The sequence below is a fragment of the Chanodichthys erythropterus genome, chromosome 10 (assembly GCF_024489055.1).
Source record: "Chanodichthys erythropterus isolate Z2021 chromosome 10, ASM2448905v1, whole genome shotgun sequence".
Classification (NCBI taxonomy): domain Eukaryota; kingdom Metazoa; phylum Chordata; class Actinopteri; order Cypriniformes; family Xenocyprididae; genus Chanodichthys; species Chanodichthys erythropterus.
Genome location: NC_090230.1, coordinates 36325825 through 36343752, shown reverse-complemented (window position 1 = coordinate 36343752; position 17928 = coordinate 36325825). Strand labels below are relative to the sequence as shown.

The following is a 17928-nucleotide window of genomic DNA, read 5'->3' as shown; positions in this document are numbered from 1 at the left end:
TCACCCGACATAGGATCCATTATGCAAGCTTTATTAAAAGTACTCGTCGTCGTACAGGCAGGGGTCAGAACCAGCAAACACAGCAATGAAGAGCAGGCAGAATCGTGGTCGGAAACAGGCAGGAGGTCAGGGTAACAAGCAAGGTTCACAGTCCAAAGTACAGGCACTAGGTCGGTGGGCAGGCAGCAACGGGTCAGTAACGATAAACAAACAAAGACAGCAACAGATAATCCAACAGGGTATAAACGCTCAGAATTGTCAGCCGGGGCAATGACCAAGACTTCGCGTAGTAACAGTGTCTGGGTGCTGCTTAAATAGTGTTCATAACGAGCTGCAGCTGGCGATCAATCAGAGTCCAAGGCACGGGGTTATGGGGAATGTAGTGCGAATCAGTATACATGGATGAGTGGATGCGTGAGTGTCAGTATTCAGGAGATGGAGCCCTCTGCTGGCCAGTAGAGGGAATCACGGGGTTCGTCTCCGTGACAATTAGCTTGTTCAGGTGTGTTTGATTAAGGTCGGAGCTAAACTCAGCAGGACTCTCTAGGACCGAACTTGCCTACCCTTGATATATCCGCATCGACTGTATAGTCTCAATAAAGACACTCAAATAAAGACATTGATACTATGATAGCAAAACTCAACGTTTGAATTTTTACATCATCACCAGGGTTGCAAAGGTTTTTTGATTACTTTTCTCAATTTCTAACAAATGTTTTCAACTGTTAATCATTTTCAAACATTTAAGCCAGGCAGGGTTAACGGGTTAGTTCACCCAAATATGAAAAAATATGGAAAAAAATTCTGTCAAAAGTAAAAAATAGTCAGCGTGACTGCAGTTGTTCAACCTTAATTTTATGAAGTGACGAGAATGCCAGCTCAGTATTGGCCGGCTGCTGCGCCAGCATCATACGCAATGCATCGCGCTACTCACGTGATCAGCGTCAGCCAATACTGAGCCGGCATCTGTTTTGTATTGTCCCTTTGTATGGATAGTCGTTCACTAAGCAGTCCGGTGTGAAATGATTTGCGCAGATATAAACAAATTGACTTCCATTCAAACGCATGCGAATGTGTCAGACCGGAAACGCAAGCTTGTGCGAAAAATTTCGCATTTCGCTGCGTTCCAAGTTTGGTGAACTCTGACCTGCGAATTCGCATCACGTGAAGACGTGCGACCAGTAGAAGATGGATTCGCCACGGCATGACCTCTTGGCTCAATTAAAAGAATTATATTTTTGCAGTAAAGTCGAGTAGGTTCTATATTTTTACATTTTGAATGTATTACTTTAAGTTGTGTGTTGAACTCATGTTTATAAAAGAAACGCTGACGTCATATCACGACCGTTAAGAGCATCCGAAGAAATTTCGCACGTTCAAAGTCTAGTGTGACTGCGGCTTAAAACACTTGGGAGACGTTGAAGCAATGGCGGACTCGCTGTGAACGCGCACAGGGCGGTTCTATGTTAAAACGGCAGTGTCTGTCAACATTCGTGGGTGGGGCCTGTGGCTTTTGTGACATCACACTGCCAGGGATCTGGAAACGGCTTGTTCAGAGACACTGCTTATGATTTAAGGGGATTTAAAAAAGGAGTGGGTGGATTTTTATCACTATATCGTGGTTGTGTACACACATTGCCAACACACATTTATGTCCAAACACCATGCTAAAGTGAATTTTGCATAATAGTTCCCCTTTAAGAGTCTTACAGCTATCGGATTTCATCAAAAAATATCTCAATTTGTGTTCCACCGATGAACTAAGGTCTTACAGGTGTGAAACAATATGTGGGTGAGTGATTAATGACAGAATTATAATTTTTGTGTGAACTAATCACATTTGTGTTTAGTTCATTCATGTTGTAGAAGCTTATGAAAAATAAAGATCTAACAGCTATTTTTCTTAGTAGACATATTCATGACCTCAAGACTAGATTATTGTAACGCTCTACTGGGTGGTTGTTCTGCTCGGCTTTTAAACAAACTACAGTTGGTTCAAAATGCGGCAGCTAGAGTTCTTACTAGAACCAGAAAGTATGACCATATTAGCCCAGTTCTGTCAACATTACATTGGCTCCCTATTAAACATCGTATAGATTTTAAAATCTTGCTACTTACTTATAAAGCTCTAAATGGTTTAGCTCCCCAGTACCTAAGTGAGCTCTTAATGCATTATAGTCCTTCACGTTTATTGCGATCTCAGAATTTAGGCCAGTTGATAATACCCAGAATATCAAAATCAACTGAAGGCGGCAGATCATTTTCCTATTTAGCACCTAAACTCTGGAACAATCTTCCTAGCATTGTTCGGGAAGCAGACACACTCTGTCAGTTTAAATCTAGACTAAAAACACATCTCTTTGCTCTTGCATACACATAACACATCATCAATACATTAACATTTTTCAAATCCGTTAAAGGATTGTTACGCTGCAATAATTAGGTCGGCCGGAACCGAGAACATTTCCTATAACACTAGATATACCTGTACATCAGAACAAGAATGGCATCTACGCTAATATCTGTCTCTCTGCTTATCCTGAGGTTTGCCGGGTGCTGGATCCAGGCCGTATCCAGGTCAGATGGAGAACCTGCGTCTGGACCTGACTACAACGTAGCCCAGGATCCCCGTATCCGCTTGCATATATTTATATATAATCGATTTTTAATCTCTATAATAAAAATGTACAATTCAGATTTTGATCTCCATATACATTTACATATATATATCTTCCAAGGGGTTTTTTCCCTCCTAGGACTTTTTTCCCAGTGCTAGCACGCTGGGTTTTTCTCCTAGGGGGTTTTTTCCACCCCTGGAAGTCAGCCGACATTGGCTTAATGTAGCACCATCTTGTATATGTTACATATTACCACGCTTGTTTGTACAGTTTTAACCACTTCCCTTTTTTTCTGTGCTTCTAATATGTAAAGCTGCTTTGAAACAATTACCAATTGTAAAAGCGCTATATAAATAAATTTGACTTGACTTGACTTGACATATTATACTGAATCAGATGGGAAATTATAAGTGCAATAAGACACAGAAAGATACCGGAAGATTATAATAGAAAATTCTGCACCCAAGTGCCATTTAGACAACTCTCATACAATGAAATAACAAAGCTTTGTATAAATTAGAAAATCTGTTCTGCATATGATGGGGTGCTATTAATTTAAAATTCACTTGTGCAAGTAGAAACTCATCCCTTTTATATTCAGATAATGTCAAGACCAATTTGATATTAATTCAGCTTACGCTAACGCCACTTGCTGATGACGTCATGCACCACATTATGTTCTCCCCTCAAGCCAAGTTCTGATATATGGAATGTCCACAGACAAAAAGATGCACAAAAGGCTATTTGTCTTAATGTCAGGCCAGTGCGGTTCCTTTTCAAGTGTTTTGTTTATCTCTTCATTACCAGCATGCTATATGCAGCAGAGCGCCATTTACTGTTAAAGAGGACAAGTGTGAAACCTCAGTTCAGAGAAGATGTAGATCATTAAAGTCACTATAAAATTAAATTTAAAAAATATATATATTGCAGTTTATGATCACATCATTGTTTTTGTTTTTTTAATATACCTGCATAAACTTTAATCACAATGACTACCCCTCCCTCTTGCAGTGACATCTCTTAATCTGATGATGTGTTTACTGGTCCAAAGGCAAGGCAACCTGTCACTCACATGACATCACAGCAATAGCAAACCACAATGATACAATCAATTTCCGATGGCCAAAAAAAGGGGCGAAGTCCCGCCCTGCATTTTTAAACATAATAACAATCACAGCAAATGCCAAAATGTGTGATAAAGGCACTTTATTCACACTGAGCAAATAAAAAAAAACAGTGTGCTGATAAATTGTGGTTTAATTTCGTTTTTATATGTCATTATTATTCATTGGAGCAGGTGTTGGTGCTTGTTACTGGCAGCACAAAAGAGCTGATTTCTGATCCTCGGGCCATAGCTCATCGTTTAAAACTAACTACATAAGTGAGAGAAAATAAATGCAAGCTCATTAGTTTGCTTGTTATGATGACCTGTAGGCTTGTATCAAATTAACATTTTTCCAATTTTACTTTATTTTTGGATGGTGGTGTTTTTTTGGTGTCAGTGGTTACTTAATGCTTCACTTTCTAAAATAATTACCCTAAAATTAAAGTTCTGTCATAATTTACTCACCCTAATGTTGTTCCAAGCCTGTTTTCTACATGAAAGGAGACGAAGAAGTTAGTCGTGGTGCTCTATCCATATTGATCACTATCAATCATGTAAGACAGTTTCATGTGAAAGCTCTTTAAACGTGTTCATCGACTGCAGCTCCATAGTTTATTGGCACATGATGTATGAGATCTACAAAACATCCAAAATAAGAAAAATAAATTACTATGACGTTCATTTGGTCAACATTAAATAAGAATGTCTTGTCAGTAATTTTCAGTTCAGGGTTATCGAGGTTCGTCTCGCGCTACCGAGAATTGTCTTTTGGCGCCAGTAACGGAGGTAGCCAACTTAAATCTGCCCATAATACGCTTTTAAATAAAACAACTGTCCACATTTGTCATGTGTAACGTACATTTATAATTTAATAATAAAGTTTGTCCATGGACCGAGCTGCTGATGCTTACCTCTGCAGTGAATACATTTTAATTTTTGAGGTAAACTAGTAGGCTTAACAGGCCCTCTACGGTTGAAAACAAAACTGCTTTAATAGCTTTAATATAGCTCTAACAGAGTTTATTGTAGCGTAATTATCTATCCTATCTGCTCAGTAAAACAGGCCTACCTGTTGATTATAAACACCATCTCTTAAGTCGCTTTTACATTTCAAGGTTCTTCCTTTCTCACCATCTCTGAAAAGCCAAGCAAGTTCATTCTCGTTTTTTCACGCGCTCTGTCGCTTTCTCTTTTTGCCAGAATCTCTTCTGTTTGGCAGTTTTTTAAACAGGTGATTCCCCGGATGTTTTAGAACGAAATTTAGCGTCCTCCATATCAACCTTTCTCACTCATTGTGACAACTTATATATCCCACACCAGATTATTATTGGGAGATACGAGGGTCCGCGGCTCTGCCATTGAAGAACGCGGTCACTGAACTGTATAACTCATAACTGCTAACTTGGATCACGTGTGCTTTGATAACCAATCACAGCCTTGACGTTCACAGAGCCGTTAAATATTAAATATTTATCATATATTATGCATAATTGGGTGTTTTTAAATAAAACTATACAGGGGCGGTTTCTTCATCCCCAAAGTGCGAAAGGGATTGATTTTTTCAATAACATTCAACCACATTTACGCTAGCTTTCACTGCTAGACTGTTTGTTGCTTTGGGATGTACGCGGTTGTTAAGTCTGACGTCACGCGGCATCTCATACCACAAGAAAACAACAAATGGTGCTAATATACATACACGATGTGGTGTAATACTACAAAAAATATATAATTACAACCTTTATCTCCATATCAAAACTCCAGATGGCCAAACAATGATTCATCTTTTATAAATCATTAAAATATTAATATCTGTGACGAGCACGGAGACTGTTGTGTAGACTGTAAGTATTTAAAATGTTTAACTTTTTTAAATGATTGATGTTTAATATGAATAAATAGCGCTCATAAACGGCCGTCGATGGCATTCTCAAGTGAAACCATTGCTGCGTCCCAATTCGCCTACTTATACTACGTCCTAAAAGTATGTACTGTTTTTGTAAAGAAAAAGTACATACTTTTGAGTGTGTAGCAGAAGAGTAGACAAGCTTTGGGACATACTACCTCGTCATAATTGCGTAATTAACGGACGTTCTGTCGCTTAGTTACGCAACCTATAACTGTTTAAACTACCCTGTCAATCATCTTGTCACAGTTAAAATCCTCCACATTTATTTAAATTTATTGTCCTACCGTTTCGGAGATAAATGTAGTCGCACGTTGATCTGGCAGTCATGGGTCTTTCATGATAACTCTCCTCGTCTTTGAATAATGATGCATTTAAAAATTAATGACCAAACACATCGTTATAAAAGTTCACAATGCTGTTGCAGATGAAATATAATGTGGATAACATTTAATAAACATATTTTCGTCAGGTTAGATACTGATTATTAATCATTCAAGCCCCTTTATCTTAACCGCTCTGCTTAACCGTCGGTCTCGCACATCCGTCATGTTTGTAGGTTTTTAACACTTTTTACTCGTATTTGTAGTTCTAATCGAATCCTCGTCCACAGCGCAATATGGGCAATATTAGTGGTTAGAAGTGTGCACGGATCTGCACTTCGAATTCTAAAATGGTGCGTTCACACCGGACGCGAATGAAGCGGTAAGCGCGAGTGATTTACATGTTAAGTCAATGCAAAGACGCGAATTGACATCCTGCGGCGCGATTCGCGCGAATGAAGCGGCGCGAATGACGCGATTCGCGCGAATGACGCGGCGCGAATTGAGCGATTCGCGCGAATGACGCGATTCGCGCGAATCGCGCAAGTTGAAAAATCTGAACTTTGGCGAATTTCCGCGCCGCGTTAACCAATCGGGAGCTTGCTCTAGTAGTGACGTGACGTAGCGAGCTGAGGCAGAAATTCGAAACAACAATGGAGGACAAAATCATCGTCGCTGCACATCTTCATACATAGAAACAGAAATAAAAAGGACCGTGTTTGAAAGAAAGTGAGTGAGGAGGTCGGACAATCTGATAAGTTGTAAAAAACGGTCTTTACTCAATTTGAGCTATATATATACATATAATACATATTGAGACTACAAGCCAACTAAAGACGACCAATTGAGCTTATTCGCTGTAATTTACAATTATTTCCCCACTGACAAGTTGTGTTTATTCAGAGGAAGTGTGCAGAAGCAGTGGGAGAGTCTGGGACACATAAAGGAGCGGGAGAGCCCCTCTCATGACGCAAATTCGCGTCTGTTGTGAAGGGATTTTCACGCGCGAATGAAGCGAATGTCACGCGCGAATGAAGCGAGTAAACTCAAAATGTTCAAGCGTCCAACTACGCGCGAATAGCGCGATTTATTCGCGCAAGTCGCGTCTGGTGTGAACACAGCATAACCGGAAAAAGTAGACCATCCGCGTATCTTTTGAATACTCATTTCAACATACTACGATTTGGGACATACTAATTCTTTTTTCGAATAGTAATAATAATATTAGGACGGATAGTATGCGAATTGGGACGCAGCACATGAGTGAAACGAGCATGGACCCGGAAACGGCGTTCTTTACGTCACGACTTAACAAGCGAATAGTCCAATCAGCGTCGAGTCACGTTCTGTGGAGTACCACCTCTTTTTGGGCGATTTCACCCTGGCCGAGTGCTCCCATAGACTTCCATTCAAAAAACTTTTTTTTTCAAACTGCAAGTACTGCAATGCATTCTCTATGGGTTCCGGGAGGGCTAGCACGAACCTCTCTCACGATCAAGCGTTTTGAACTTCCATAACGTTGTCGCAACTCACCCTCTCTATGGCTCTGGCACGAACGTGCTTTCGTCATCATACGTAACCTTAACTTGTGCAGCGATTGGTGGAAACAAACATTCCTCTATTAATAACTTTTTTAAGCTAAAGTGACATCCAATAATTTCCTCCGTGCATAACTTACATTTCACAGACATATTCTCCATATATACATGTTAGAAAGTCGAGGAAATATTTCCATTTTGCAGTCAGAACTGGACGAGCCTTCAGCAAGCACAAACTTCCGTGAACGAGCGCGCCAATAGGAGTGCAGTAATAGAGTGCCCCAGGGATGACGCGTTTTTGTAGGCAAAACCCGGAAGCGAGTTAGCATTTTAGGAGTTCCGGTTCCAACGCCGTCAAGTCTATGGGTTTTTTGAATGGGTTTTTGCTAAATCGCCTGAAATAAGGTCTGTGGTTAACAAAGCCTCTAAATACTTTTTTGATCTACGTTTTGATCTATGACATAAAACACACCAGATATAACCAACTTGTGAGTTTTTAAACTTTTACTGTGTCTTAAAATCGGCAGTTGCTAACAAATTGCTAAAAGGGACTACTTCCTTTGGCGGGGACTTCAGACGTCATCATTAAAAACGGGACATTTGGACAGCATTTCTCATGAAAAAGTGGAAAAGTATTCATAACAGCACAGATCATAATCAGTGAGCATGTTTTTAAATAGAGTTGTTTTTTAAATACAGTTTGAGGAAGCTTGGTGGTGACGACATTGATCCGCGACCATGGTGTGCTGTAGTCCGTTTATAGCCTACTGTTAGCCTTTTATATCTGACGACTTTATTTAGGCTTCAAAATCTATAAATGTTGTGTTAACTTGTAAAGATTATCTTGATAGAAAAAACGTATAAGTGTCATAACCCTTTGTTAAACACAGAGCTTATTTTCTGCGATTTTCCAAAAGTCTATGGGAAAAACGCATAGGCTTTCGATCGAGGGAACCTGTGCGCTGCTAACGTCCGGGTTGGCCTACAAAAACGCGTCATCCCTGGGGCACTCTATTCTGAGTAAAATATACATTTTGCTAAAAATATTTATTGTTGAAAATTAGTTTTTGTTGGCGAACATAATTGTGCCATATGTAGAAGAATTTCGATTCTACAACTAAGTGTATTTTTTTGATAGCTGTAAAGTGACTATCAAAATAGCCTAATAAGTAGTCTGTGCTTTTGTTGTTATTTATTTTCATTTTTAGTTTAGTGTATTTAACTTCTGCTTTAAAAAACATTTTGTTTTTAGATTGTAATGTTACAATGTTAGAATGTAGGCCTGATGTGATTGTGTAGTATAGGCCTATAAAATATTATGTGCAAAAATGGGGTAAAAATTTGACCCCATTTTTGCACATAATATAGTATAGGCCTATACTACACGGTTACAGTCATGTTTGTTTTCATAGCCTTCAATATGAGTATATATTGCATTAACATTGATATAAGTGATTACTCGGATTTAATTGTAGTTATAAAATATAAAAAAACTAGCATATGCTGGTAAGTAAGGTAAGGTAGATTTAAAGCTGGTATGCAGGTTTGAACTGGTTTATGCTGGTCAAGTGCTGGTCCTAAGCTGTCCTTAGCTGTCCTATGCTGGTCCTGGACTGCAGCTTTAAAGCAGCAGGTTCTTTTACCACTCAGCCGAGGGAGCGCGTTCCGGCGGGAAAGTGACGTCGATGCACACCCTCCATTTACTGTGAAGCTTTTACTGGCAACATATTTGAGAGAAAATGGATTTCAAGTGATCTAATTTTCAGCAATAAGAAAATAAGTGTTTTGAAGCTTGATGTTTTGGAGAATATCAGTTATATGGGAATAGTAAGGACTGTGTAGTTAATTGGAAGTACATGTAATTTAAGGAAAATATTTATATTTTTAGAATGACTTTTTTTTTCAAACACTGTGGGGTAAAACGTACCCAGCCACAAGGGGTAAAACGCACCCTTCTCACTATCATAATTAGTTGCTCTGTTCTGAACAGCAAATCCTTTGTTTTTAGATCAAATGTCATCTAAGGTGGTTGAGTAAAAATATATATTTACATTTATATTTAAAAATAAAACGTTAGTTTATGCTAGCTAACTTGCTAACTATTGTAAAATACTTCTCAAATAGTCTATTATAATATTGTAATTCATAATTACTGGTAATGGTTAAGACTTCATTGTTGATTTTAGTTTATTTTAGTTGTGGTGGTACTGGTAGGCCTAGTAATAGATTTTGCTGTAAATGTATAAAGCAAATAGTTTTGACAGGGGGGCCTGTGGGGTAAAACGCCCCTTGATACAAATGTATTGTTTGCTAAAAATCTAATAACATTAAAACTCTGGAAATTTTTCATACTTGGTTTATAATTTATGTAATTGTCACTAAAACTATGATAACTATTCTGGACACATTTAAATTTTGTTTCAAAAAAGTTACAAATTTAAATACATTAAAATTTTGTTAATTTTGAAAAGAAAAGAAAAGAAAAGAAAAAACTACACAGAGTAGAGTTATAAACGAGTTAGCTTATAACCATAACTGTAACCTCCTTTAATGATGTTTGCGCCTCATATTAACCCTTTTGTTGGCTACGTTGTTTAAAAACATTGTTGAGTAGCCTATATAATATATTCTTATAGAATCTAGATTAAATAAGTTTAACCAAATCCCTTTCTTTGACCTCCTTTGACGAAGTTGGAGCTTTAATGAGACCCCTCCCAACCCTTCGCACCCGCAGAACGGTGTTCGCTGACAGGGTGACAGAAGTTGGGCATCGCTTTGCACGAGTGAGCGAGTGACAGTTGTGAAACACTTGTTACTGCAGCACATTCAGTCTCTAGCTGTTTTATGTGTGATTTGCTTCTCGGAGCCGTAGCAGTGCATGTCATATGCTCACCGGCGCTTCGTTTGAAGACACCGATCGGTGAACCGCACCGGAGAAAAGGTGCCTTCACAGAAACATATTTTCAATCTTAGGTAATGTATTTTTTTTTATTCTAAAGCAAATATCCTGAAGACTTGTTGATATAGGCTAATTTGACTCTACATCAAATTCTAAATTTTAGTCAATGGATGCAATATTTCGTGTACCTATGCATAAGCATTTAGAAGATGCTGGGGCTAGTTGTCACACAGGGAAGTTGTCACAGGGGCTGTATCTCGATAACCAAGGTTTTGAGTCAAAAAAGCAGCATTGACTCTTCATGTTCGTTTCAAGCATGTAGACACGAGAATATCTTTTTATTTCAGCCCTGAAGTAACAATCATAATAAAAAACAACAGTGCAAAACTTAATATGTATGTTGTTGTGATGCCGGTAGATGTTATTGATTACTGACTTGATGATTATTATTATTATTTTTTTAAATGTTACCATCAAATCTCCTACATTTTGGCTACAGGTTATCAAGGGTGAAGATCTGTTTAATTTTGCAGTTTGTGTGTTGTGTGTCCTGCTAATAAGTGCTACAATGATAAAATGTAAAAAAAAAAAAAAAAAAAAAAAATCTATGGATGAACAGGAGGCTTTATTTCTGATTGTTGAAGAAAGTTCCATCATCACTGACAGTAAGATGGAATTCAATTCACGTCCATAATAATTACCCTGTCTGCTACTAATTCCTTTTCAGACCATATAGATCCAAACGGCATGACCTTTATTGTCATGTATAGTCTATATTTAGTCAAGTAGCCTTTTATCTACTGTCCCAATTAGAGGATTACGTGATAAAATGCTGCTCTGATGAATATGTTAAAATTCTGGTAACTCAGAAGGCCTTTGGGGATGTTCATCAACTCCAAATTATTCATTTTTAAAAGTAAAAATATTCCATTAAACCTCTCAATTTATGCTCATAAAACCTGCATGCAAATTAATGATAGGACAATAGAATTCATTTTAAAACAGTTTAGCATGGTGCACTGCAAAATATCTCAACTTTGTAAAAGAATTTAATGTCAACTACCCGTCGATATTTAACAAAGGCCTGGTTTCACAGACAGAGCTTAGATTAAGCCAGGATTAGCCCTTAGTTCAATGGGGGCATTTAAGTAGCTTTTATAAATGTGCCTTTGAAAAAAACAGTGCTGTGTGCATCTTGAGACAAAACAATGGCAGAGACATATTTCTGTCATGATTCTGCTGCTGTAGTAAAGAGCACAACGAATAATGGGGTTGAAAACAAAACAGTCTTAATAAATCCAGAACAGAAAGCTCAGGAGATCGTTGAAGAAACTGAATACGCAATCACGTTTAACATTGACATTTACAATACCAGACAGGGAACAAAGGAAAACTCATGGCTTAAATACATGTGGATAATCAGGGAGACCAGAAACAAGGTTTGATTAACTAATTAACAAACTAGGAGACCAACTAGGAAAACATGAACACCAAAACTAAACAGAAACAGAGCATACATGTGACAATTTTAAGATATGTGCATGTTGCTTTCAGTTAAAACAGCTCAAACATACATTTTAGTCTGGGACTAGGCTTAAAGGGTTAGTTCACCCAAAAATGAAAATTCTGTCATCATTTACTCACCCTCATGTCATTCCAAACCCGTAAGACTTATGTTCATCTTCAGAACACAAATTAAGGCATTTTTGATGAGCGCTATAATGAGAGTTTTGAAGCGTCAAAAGTTGCATGGGCTGTCATTTGAGGGACAGAAAGCTCTCAGATTTCATCAAAAAGATCTTCATTTTTGTTCCAAAGATGAACAGAAGTCTTAAGGGTTTGGAATGACATAATTGTGAGTAAATGATTACAGAATTTTCATTATTTGATAACTTTAAGCCTTGTGAGAAACTGGGGGAAAATGTCATAAAGTGTAATTTCATAGACATACATAATCTCTTACAATATCTAGCATAGATGTTTGAAAAGGGGGATTTTATGAAACTGCAAAAGTTTAATTTTTGCAAATGGAAGTCAGCAAGAACAGAGAACATAAAGCCAATTTAATAAAATGACTGGCATTTGAGTTGAATTCAGTTTTGCATTTACACAGTCAGACGACATGAGTGCAAAATGTGAATTTAAGCAGCATTTACCTGCTAAGCTTGGTTTGTCATAGGAAGATTACAGTTGCTCTTCTAAAAATACATCACTGCAGGGACAGACTGCCTTAAAATGCCAGGGAGCTGGAACAAAGTGAAGAGAAAAAAAAACCTTTTTCGACCTTCGTTTTCTGAAGTCTTTTTCATTCAGGTACATTAAAGCACTTCAATTCATAAATAAAGAAGCAGTTATGTTACTAACACAAAAACCTTTGTGTTTTCGTCCAGCAGGTGGAGACAGAAGTGTTTTGACTGAAAGATGGAGGGCTCTGGCTGGCAAGGTGGAGAAGAGCCACCTGAAAACCACGTGTATGAGGTGACGGTGGTCCAAAACAGCACGGCCCCTCACAGCTTTCCCTTCGCAGACGTAGCCCTGCTGCAGACCTTCAAGCCGCTCATCATCCCCTGTTACGTTCTTGTGTTGCTGGTGGGCGTCTTTGGCAACTACCTTCTGATTTACGTCATCTGCCGCACAAGGAAGATGCACAACGTCACCAACTTCTTCATCGGTAACCTGGCCTTCTCGGACATGTTGATGTGTGTGACCTGCGTCCCCTTCACGCTGGCCTACGCCTTCAGCCCTCACGGATGGACGTTCGGACGCTTCATGTGCTACCTGGTGTTCTTGATTCAGCCTGTCACTGTATACGTTTCCGTTTTCACTCTCACAGCCATTGCCGTTGACAGGTGAGTGCAGCCAACGGACCCTCTAATGGTCTCGCTAGTGACTCAGGCGTGTACGTGACGCAGATAAAACTAAGTGGGGTTAAAGTGGGTCAGATCACTTGAGATGAAAGAATGTGCACTGAATGATTTTAAAAAGGGTTTTTCATCTTTGGAGATCATTAGAGGTCTCAATAAAGCAAAGACTGCAGTTTGCTGCTGTTTCCCCACTACTGCTTTTAATTTTTTTTCTTGATTTCTTAAAGTGTTAGTTCACCCAAAAATGAAAATTCTGTCATTTATTACTTACCTCCTGCTGTTCCACACCCGTAAGACCTTCGTTAATCTTCGGAACACAAATTAAGATATTTTAGTTGAAATCCGATGGCTCCGTGAGGCCTGCATAGGGAGCAATGACATTTCCTCTCTCAAGATCCATAAAGGTACTAAAAACATATTTAAATCAGTACATGTGAGTACAGTGGTTCAATATTAATATTTTAAAGCGACGAGAATAAAAAACAAAATAACGACTTTAGTGATGGCATATTTTAAAAAACCGTTTCATGAAGCTTCGGAGCATTATGAATCAGTGTATCGAATCATGATTCGGATCATGTGTCAAGCCGCCAAACTGCTGAAATCACGTGACTTTGGCGCTTCGAAACGCTGATTCGACACGCTGATTCATTATGCTCCGATGCTTCCTGAAGCAGTGTTTTGAAATCGGCCATTACGGCATGAGGGTAAGTACTAAATGACAGAATTTTCATTTTTGGGTGAACTAAACCTTTAACTCACAAAGTCTGTCAAGAACACGTCTGTGTCATATTTCTACGGAAGAGGATTAGGGCCAAGCAATAATAAAAAAATAAAACCATCTCGAGATTAAAGTTGTTAAATTTCGAGGAAAAAGTCGAGACAAAATATTGAGAATAAACTTGTTAAATTACGAGAAAAAAAACGTTAAATTTCTAGAAAAAAGTCGAGATAAAATGTTGAGAATAAACTCAACATTTTTCTCATAATTTAACGACTTTTTTCTCGTAATTTAATGACTTTATTCTCATAATTTAATGAGTTTATGCTCAACATTTTATCTCGACTTTTTTCTCACAATTTAATGACATTGTTCTCATAATTTAACAAATTTGTTCTCGTAATTGACTTTATTCTCAACATTTTATCTCAACTTTTTTCTTGAAATTTAACGAGTTTTTTCTCATAATTTAACAAGTTTATTCTCAACATTTTATTTCGAGTTTTTTCTCAAAATTCAACAAGTTTTTTCTCGAAATTTAACAACTTTAATCTTGAGATGGTTTTATTTTTTTATTATTGCTTGGCCCTAATCCTCTTCCGTATATTACCCCCCATAAAACCCATACAGAAAGAAATAATTATATTTATTGTAGAAAATATAAGCCTACTTTATCTTTGCATTGTGATAATATTTCAAATTTTCCTATTACATTAGTTCAAATAATCTTTTTACTATAATCACAAAATTATATTAAAAATAAAATCTTAAAAATTATAATGATACTTAATAAGTATAATTTTATTTAACGAATAAAACAAATAAAAAGTTTTTCCCAAATGTTTACTGTAGTAAAAATAACTATATTGTTTCTGATATTGACAATTAAAATGATTTTATAATATAAATAATGAGTAAATACGTATTATTTATGCATTTTTCTATTAATGCGAATAATGAGAATTTAACAAAACAAAACTCAAATTCATAAATTTAATGATAAAAAATGACCGTTCATCTTCGCAAAAAAGTATTCTCGTCACTTTATAATATTAAGGTTGAACCACTGTGGTCACATGAACTGTTTTAAATGTGTCTTTAGTGGCTTTCTGGGCATCTGAAAGTGTTAATGATCTTGCTGGCAATAGAGGCTTCACGGAGCCATCGGATTTGATCAAAAATATCTTAATTTGTGTTCCGAAGATGAACGAAGGTCTTACAGGTGTGAAACTACATGAGGGTGAGTAATTAATGACAGAACTTTCTTTTTTGGGAGAACTAACCCTTTAATGCTGCAAAAATATGAATATGTTCTTAAAATAGGCTTCTTTTTCTTCATACAAAATATGATTTTTACAGTTTAATTTAATTTAGGGGTAATATTTGGAAGAAAAATGAATAAATTATAATATAATATAACGGCAATATCTCTGTGTGTTTTAACAGGTACTACGCTACAGTTCACCCTTTGAAGAAGCGAATCTCAATGGCGGCTTGTGGTTACATACTGTCTGGGATCTGGCTGCTGTCGTGTGTGCTAGCCGCTCCTGCTGTGGCCCACACGTATCATGTAGAGTTCAGAGAAGAGGGTCTGACCATCTGTGAGGAGTTCTGGTTGGGCCAGGAGACCCAGCGGCTTGTGTACGCCTACAGCACACTGCTACTGACCTACATCCTCCCTTTATCCGCAGTCTGCGTCTCTTACTTCTGCATCTCCATCAAACTCCGTAACTGTGTGGCCCCCGGACACCGCACGCGGGACCAGGCCGAGGCCCAGCGTGCACGCAAGCGTAAGATATTCAGGCTGGTGTCTCTAGTGGTGGCGGCGTTCGCCGTCTGCTGGCTGCCCATCCACGTGTTCAATGTGCTGCGTGACATCGACATCCACCTCATCGACAAGCGCCATTTCCTGTTGATCCAGTTGTTGTGTCATCTGTGCGCCATGAGCTCGTCCTGCTGCAACCCGTTCCTGTATGCGTGGCTCCACGACCGCTTCCGCGCAGAACTGCGCAAGATGTTCACCTGCCACCACCGCATCGGCATACCCGCCAACCAATGCGCGACAGCGAGCGTCGTACTATGATATCATTGTGGGCTTCAGAATAGCTGAAAACTCATGAGTGCAATTCATTAAAGGCCAACAAAATGTAAATACAAGAAAAAACATGATGAATGGAAACACTTGAGGCCCAGATATGCTCATGGCGAAGTTTAAAGTTTCATTCTTCACTTAGGGGTAAAATGTATACAGCTAGTGAACATCTCAATTGAAGCGGAGAAGTCATCAAAGAAAGTTGAGTCTCAGAGCCACACCTACCTATTGTGTAAACACCACGGACCAATGGGAGTTCAAAGGCGTTTGCCAGCTGGAACAGTTCCGGAAAGTTGCTTCGGCAAACTGTTTCAATCTCCCGAAACGAACTCCAAGTTAACTTTGTTTTAGCCTGATTTTGTTCAAATATTGTCACACCAGTTTGTTCTTCAGTTTCACTTGAAGTATATCAGGGTGTTAAGGCTACATTAATACGGATATTTGAAAATGGCATTTCCATTTCAATCCACTCCACACTAGCATTTTCAAGTGTTTTTTCAAACATTTCTTTCCCAACAAACAGTAAACTCAACGTTTGAGGGGGAAAATGTCAGATTCTGACAGAAAATTTGACAATTTGAGTAAATAAGAGACCGTTTCATTCCTACCTTTATAGTCCAAAATGTCCATTCAGTATAAACTCGATAGTACAGGACGCGTACTGCGTTTATCCAATCAATGACACTGCAAATATGCAAATAAGAATGTTAAAGCAGAACTAAGTAACTTTTTTACCTTCATAAATAGTTTTTTAAGTCCTTAGGATGGTTAATTGACTCGTAGTGGTGTGTTTGAGGCGAGCACTAACCCCCTCTGGCACGACTACGCCAGAAAACAGCACTTGAGCTGCGCCGACCCGACACAATCTCGCCTCATGTTCACGTTCACGCGAGAGTGACAAAATGCTTTACGGTAATTCAAAAACAATTATGATTATTATATTATGACTTTATAAGACAATTTCGAAAATTACCCACCTCCATAAAGATTTCTTGTACTGTATTTGCAAAACTACTGCGCTGGTGAGCGTTGTAGTCGTTGTAGTGCAGAGCTGCGCTTGGAGTATTTACAACAGTGTGATTCACTGAAGAAACCTGCAGGGAGAGCTTCGCAAATCTTACTGAGTTCCGCTTTAACCCAAGGTTTAGGGATGTGAAACACCAGCTATGAGCCCTATTCGGACGGGATTAGTTTTACATGGGGAGGTGGGGTAAAGTAATTATTACCACAGCTTCTCAGTGATTTTAGTCCCGTCCGAATGTGCCATCTCAGTAATCATTACGGACAATGTCAGTAAAGATTACGGCGACTTTTACCTTCTGTAAAAAGGTCCGTAAAAATTACCTCAGGTAATAATCCCGTTCGAATAGACCCGCTGTAAATATGTATGGTAAAATTCCATCATTTCCTTTTTAAAAGTAGTTTTCTGCGAATTTTTCAAGAATGGAAGCACTTGAAGAAACATTAATTTGTGTTGTAGGTGGTGGGACAAGTCTGTGGCAATCCTCAAGTATTTTCCATACCATTCAGAGCAAAAAGAAGATCGAAGCAATTGTCAGATGCACAAAACTAATGTGCATATTACGTCATAATACAATCGGAATTTAATTAATAAATCGGACCTAACTGTTATATATAGGCCTAGTTTATATATTTACATGTTTGCGCACATGGTATCAGGAAGCAACGTATACCATGGCGACAGGGAGGTGACGGCGGTGCGTAAATCGAGTTGCCCCTCCCACTTCTGCTACTTTTACTGAGATGTCTTGTCCCGTGCGAATTGGCCAATTAATATTACAGACGTTCTGAGGTAAAATTACTTTACTCCACATCCCCATGTAAAACTAATCCTGTCCGAA

At 38.3% G+C, this 17928-nt stretch overlaps 1 protein-coding gene across 1 annotated transcript; it reads left to right on the top strand.

Moving 5' to 3' along the window:
- Window positions 1-10355: 10355 nt before the first annotated feature.
- Window positions 10356-16057, top strand: prlhr2b (prolactin releasing hormone receptor 2b). Its single transcript, XM_067399089.1, has 3 exons — window positions 10356-10463; window positions 12780-13238; window positions 15421-16057. Exons 2-3 carry the CDS (start codon window positions 12811-12813, stop codon window positions 16055-16057), a joined length of 1065 nt encoding a protein of 354 aa, XP_067255190.1. The 5' UTR covers window positions 10356-10463; window positions 12780-12810.
- The last annotated feature ends 1871 nt before the right edge of the window (window positions 16058-17928 follow it).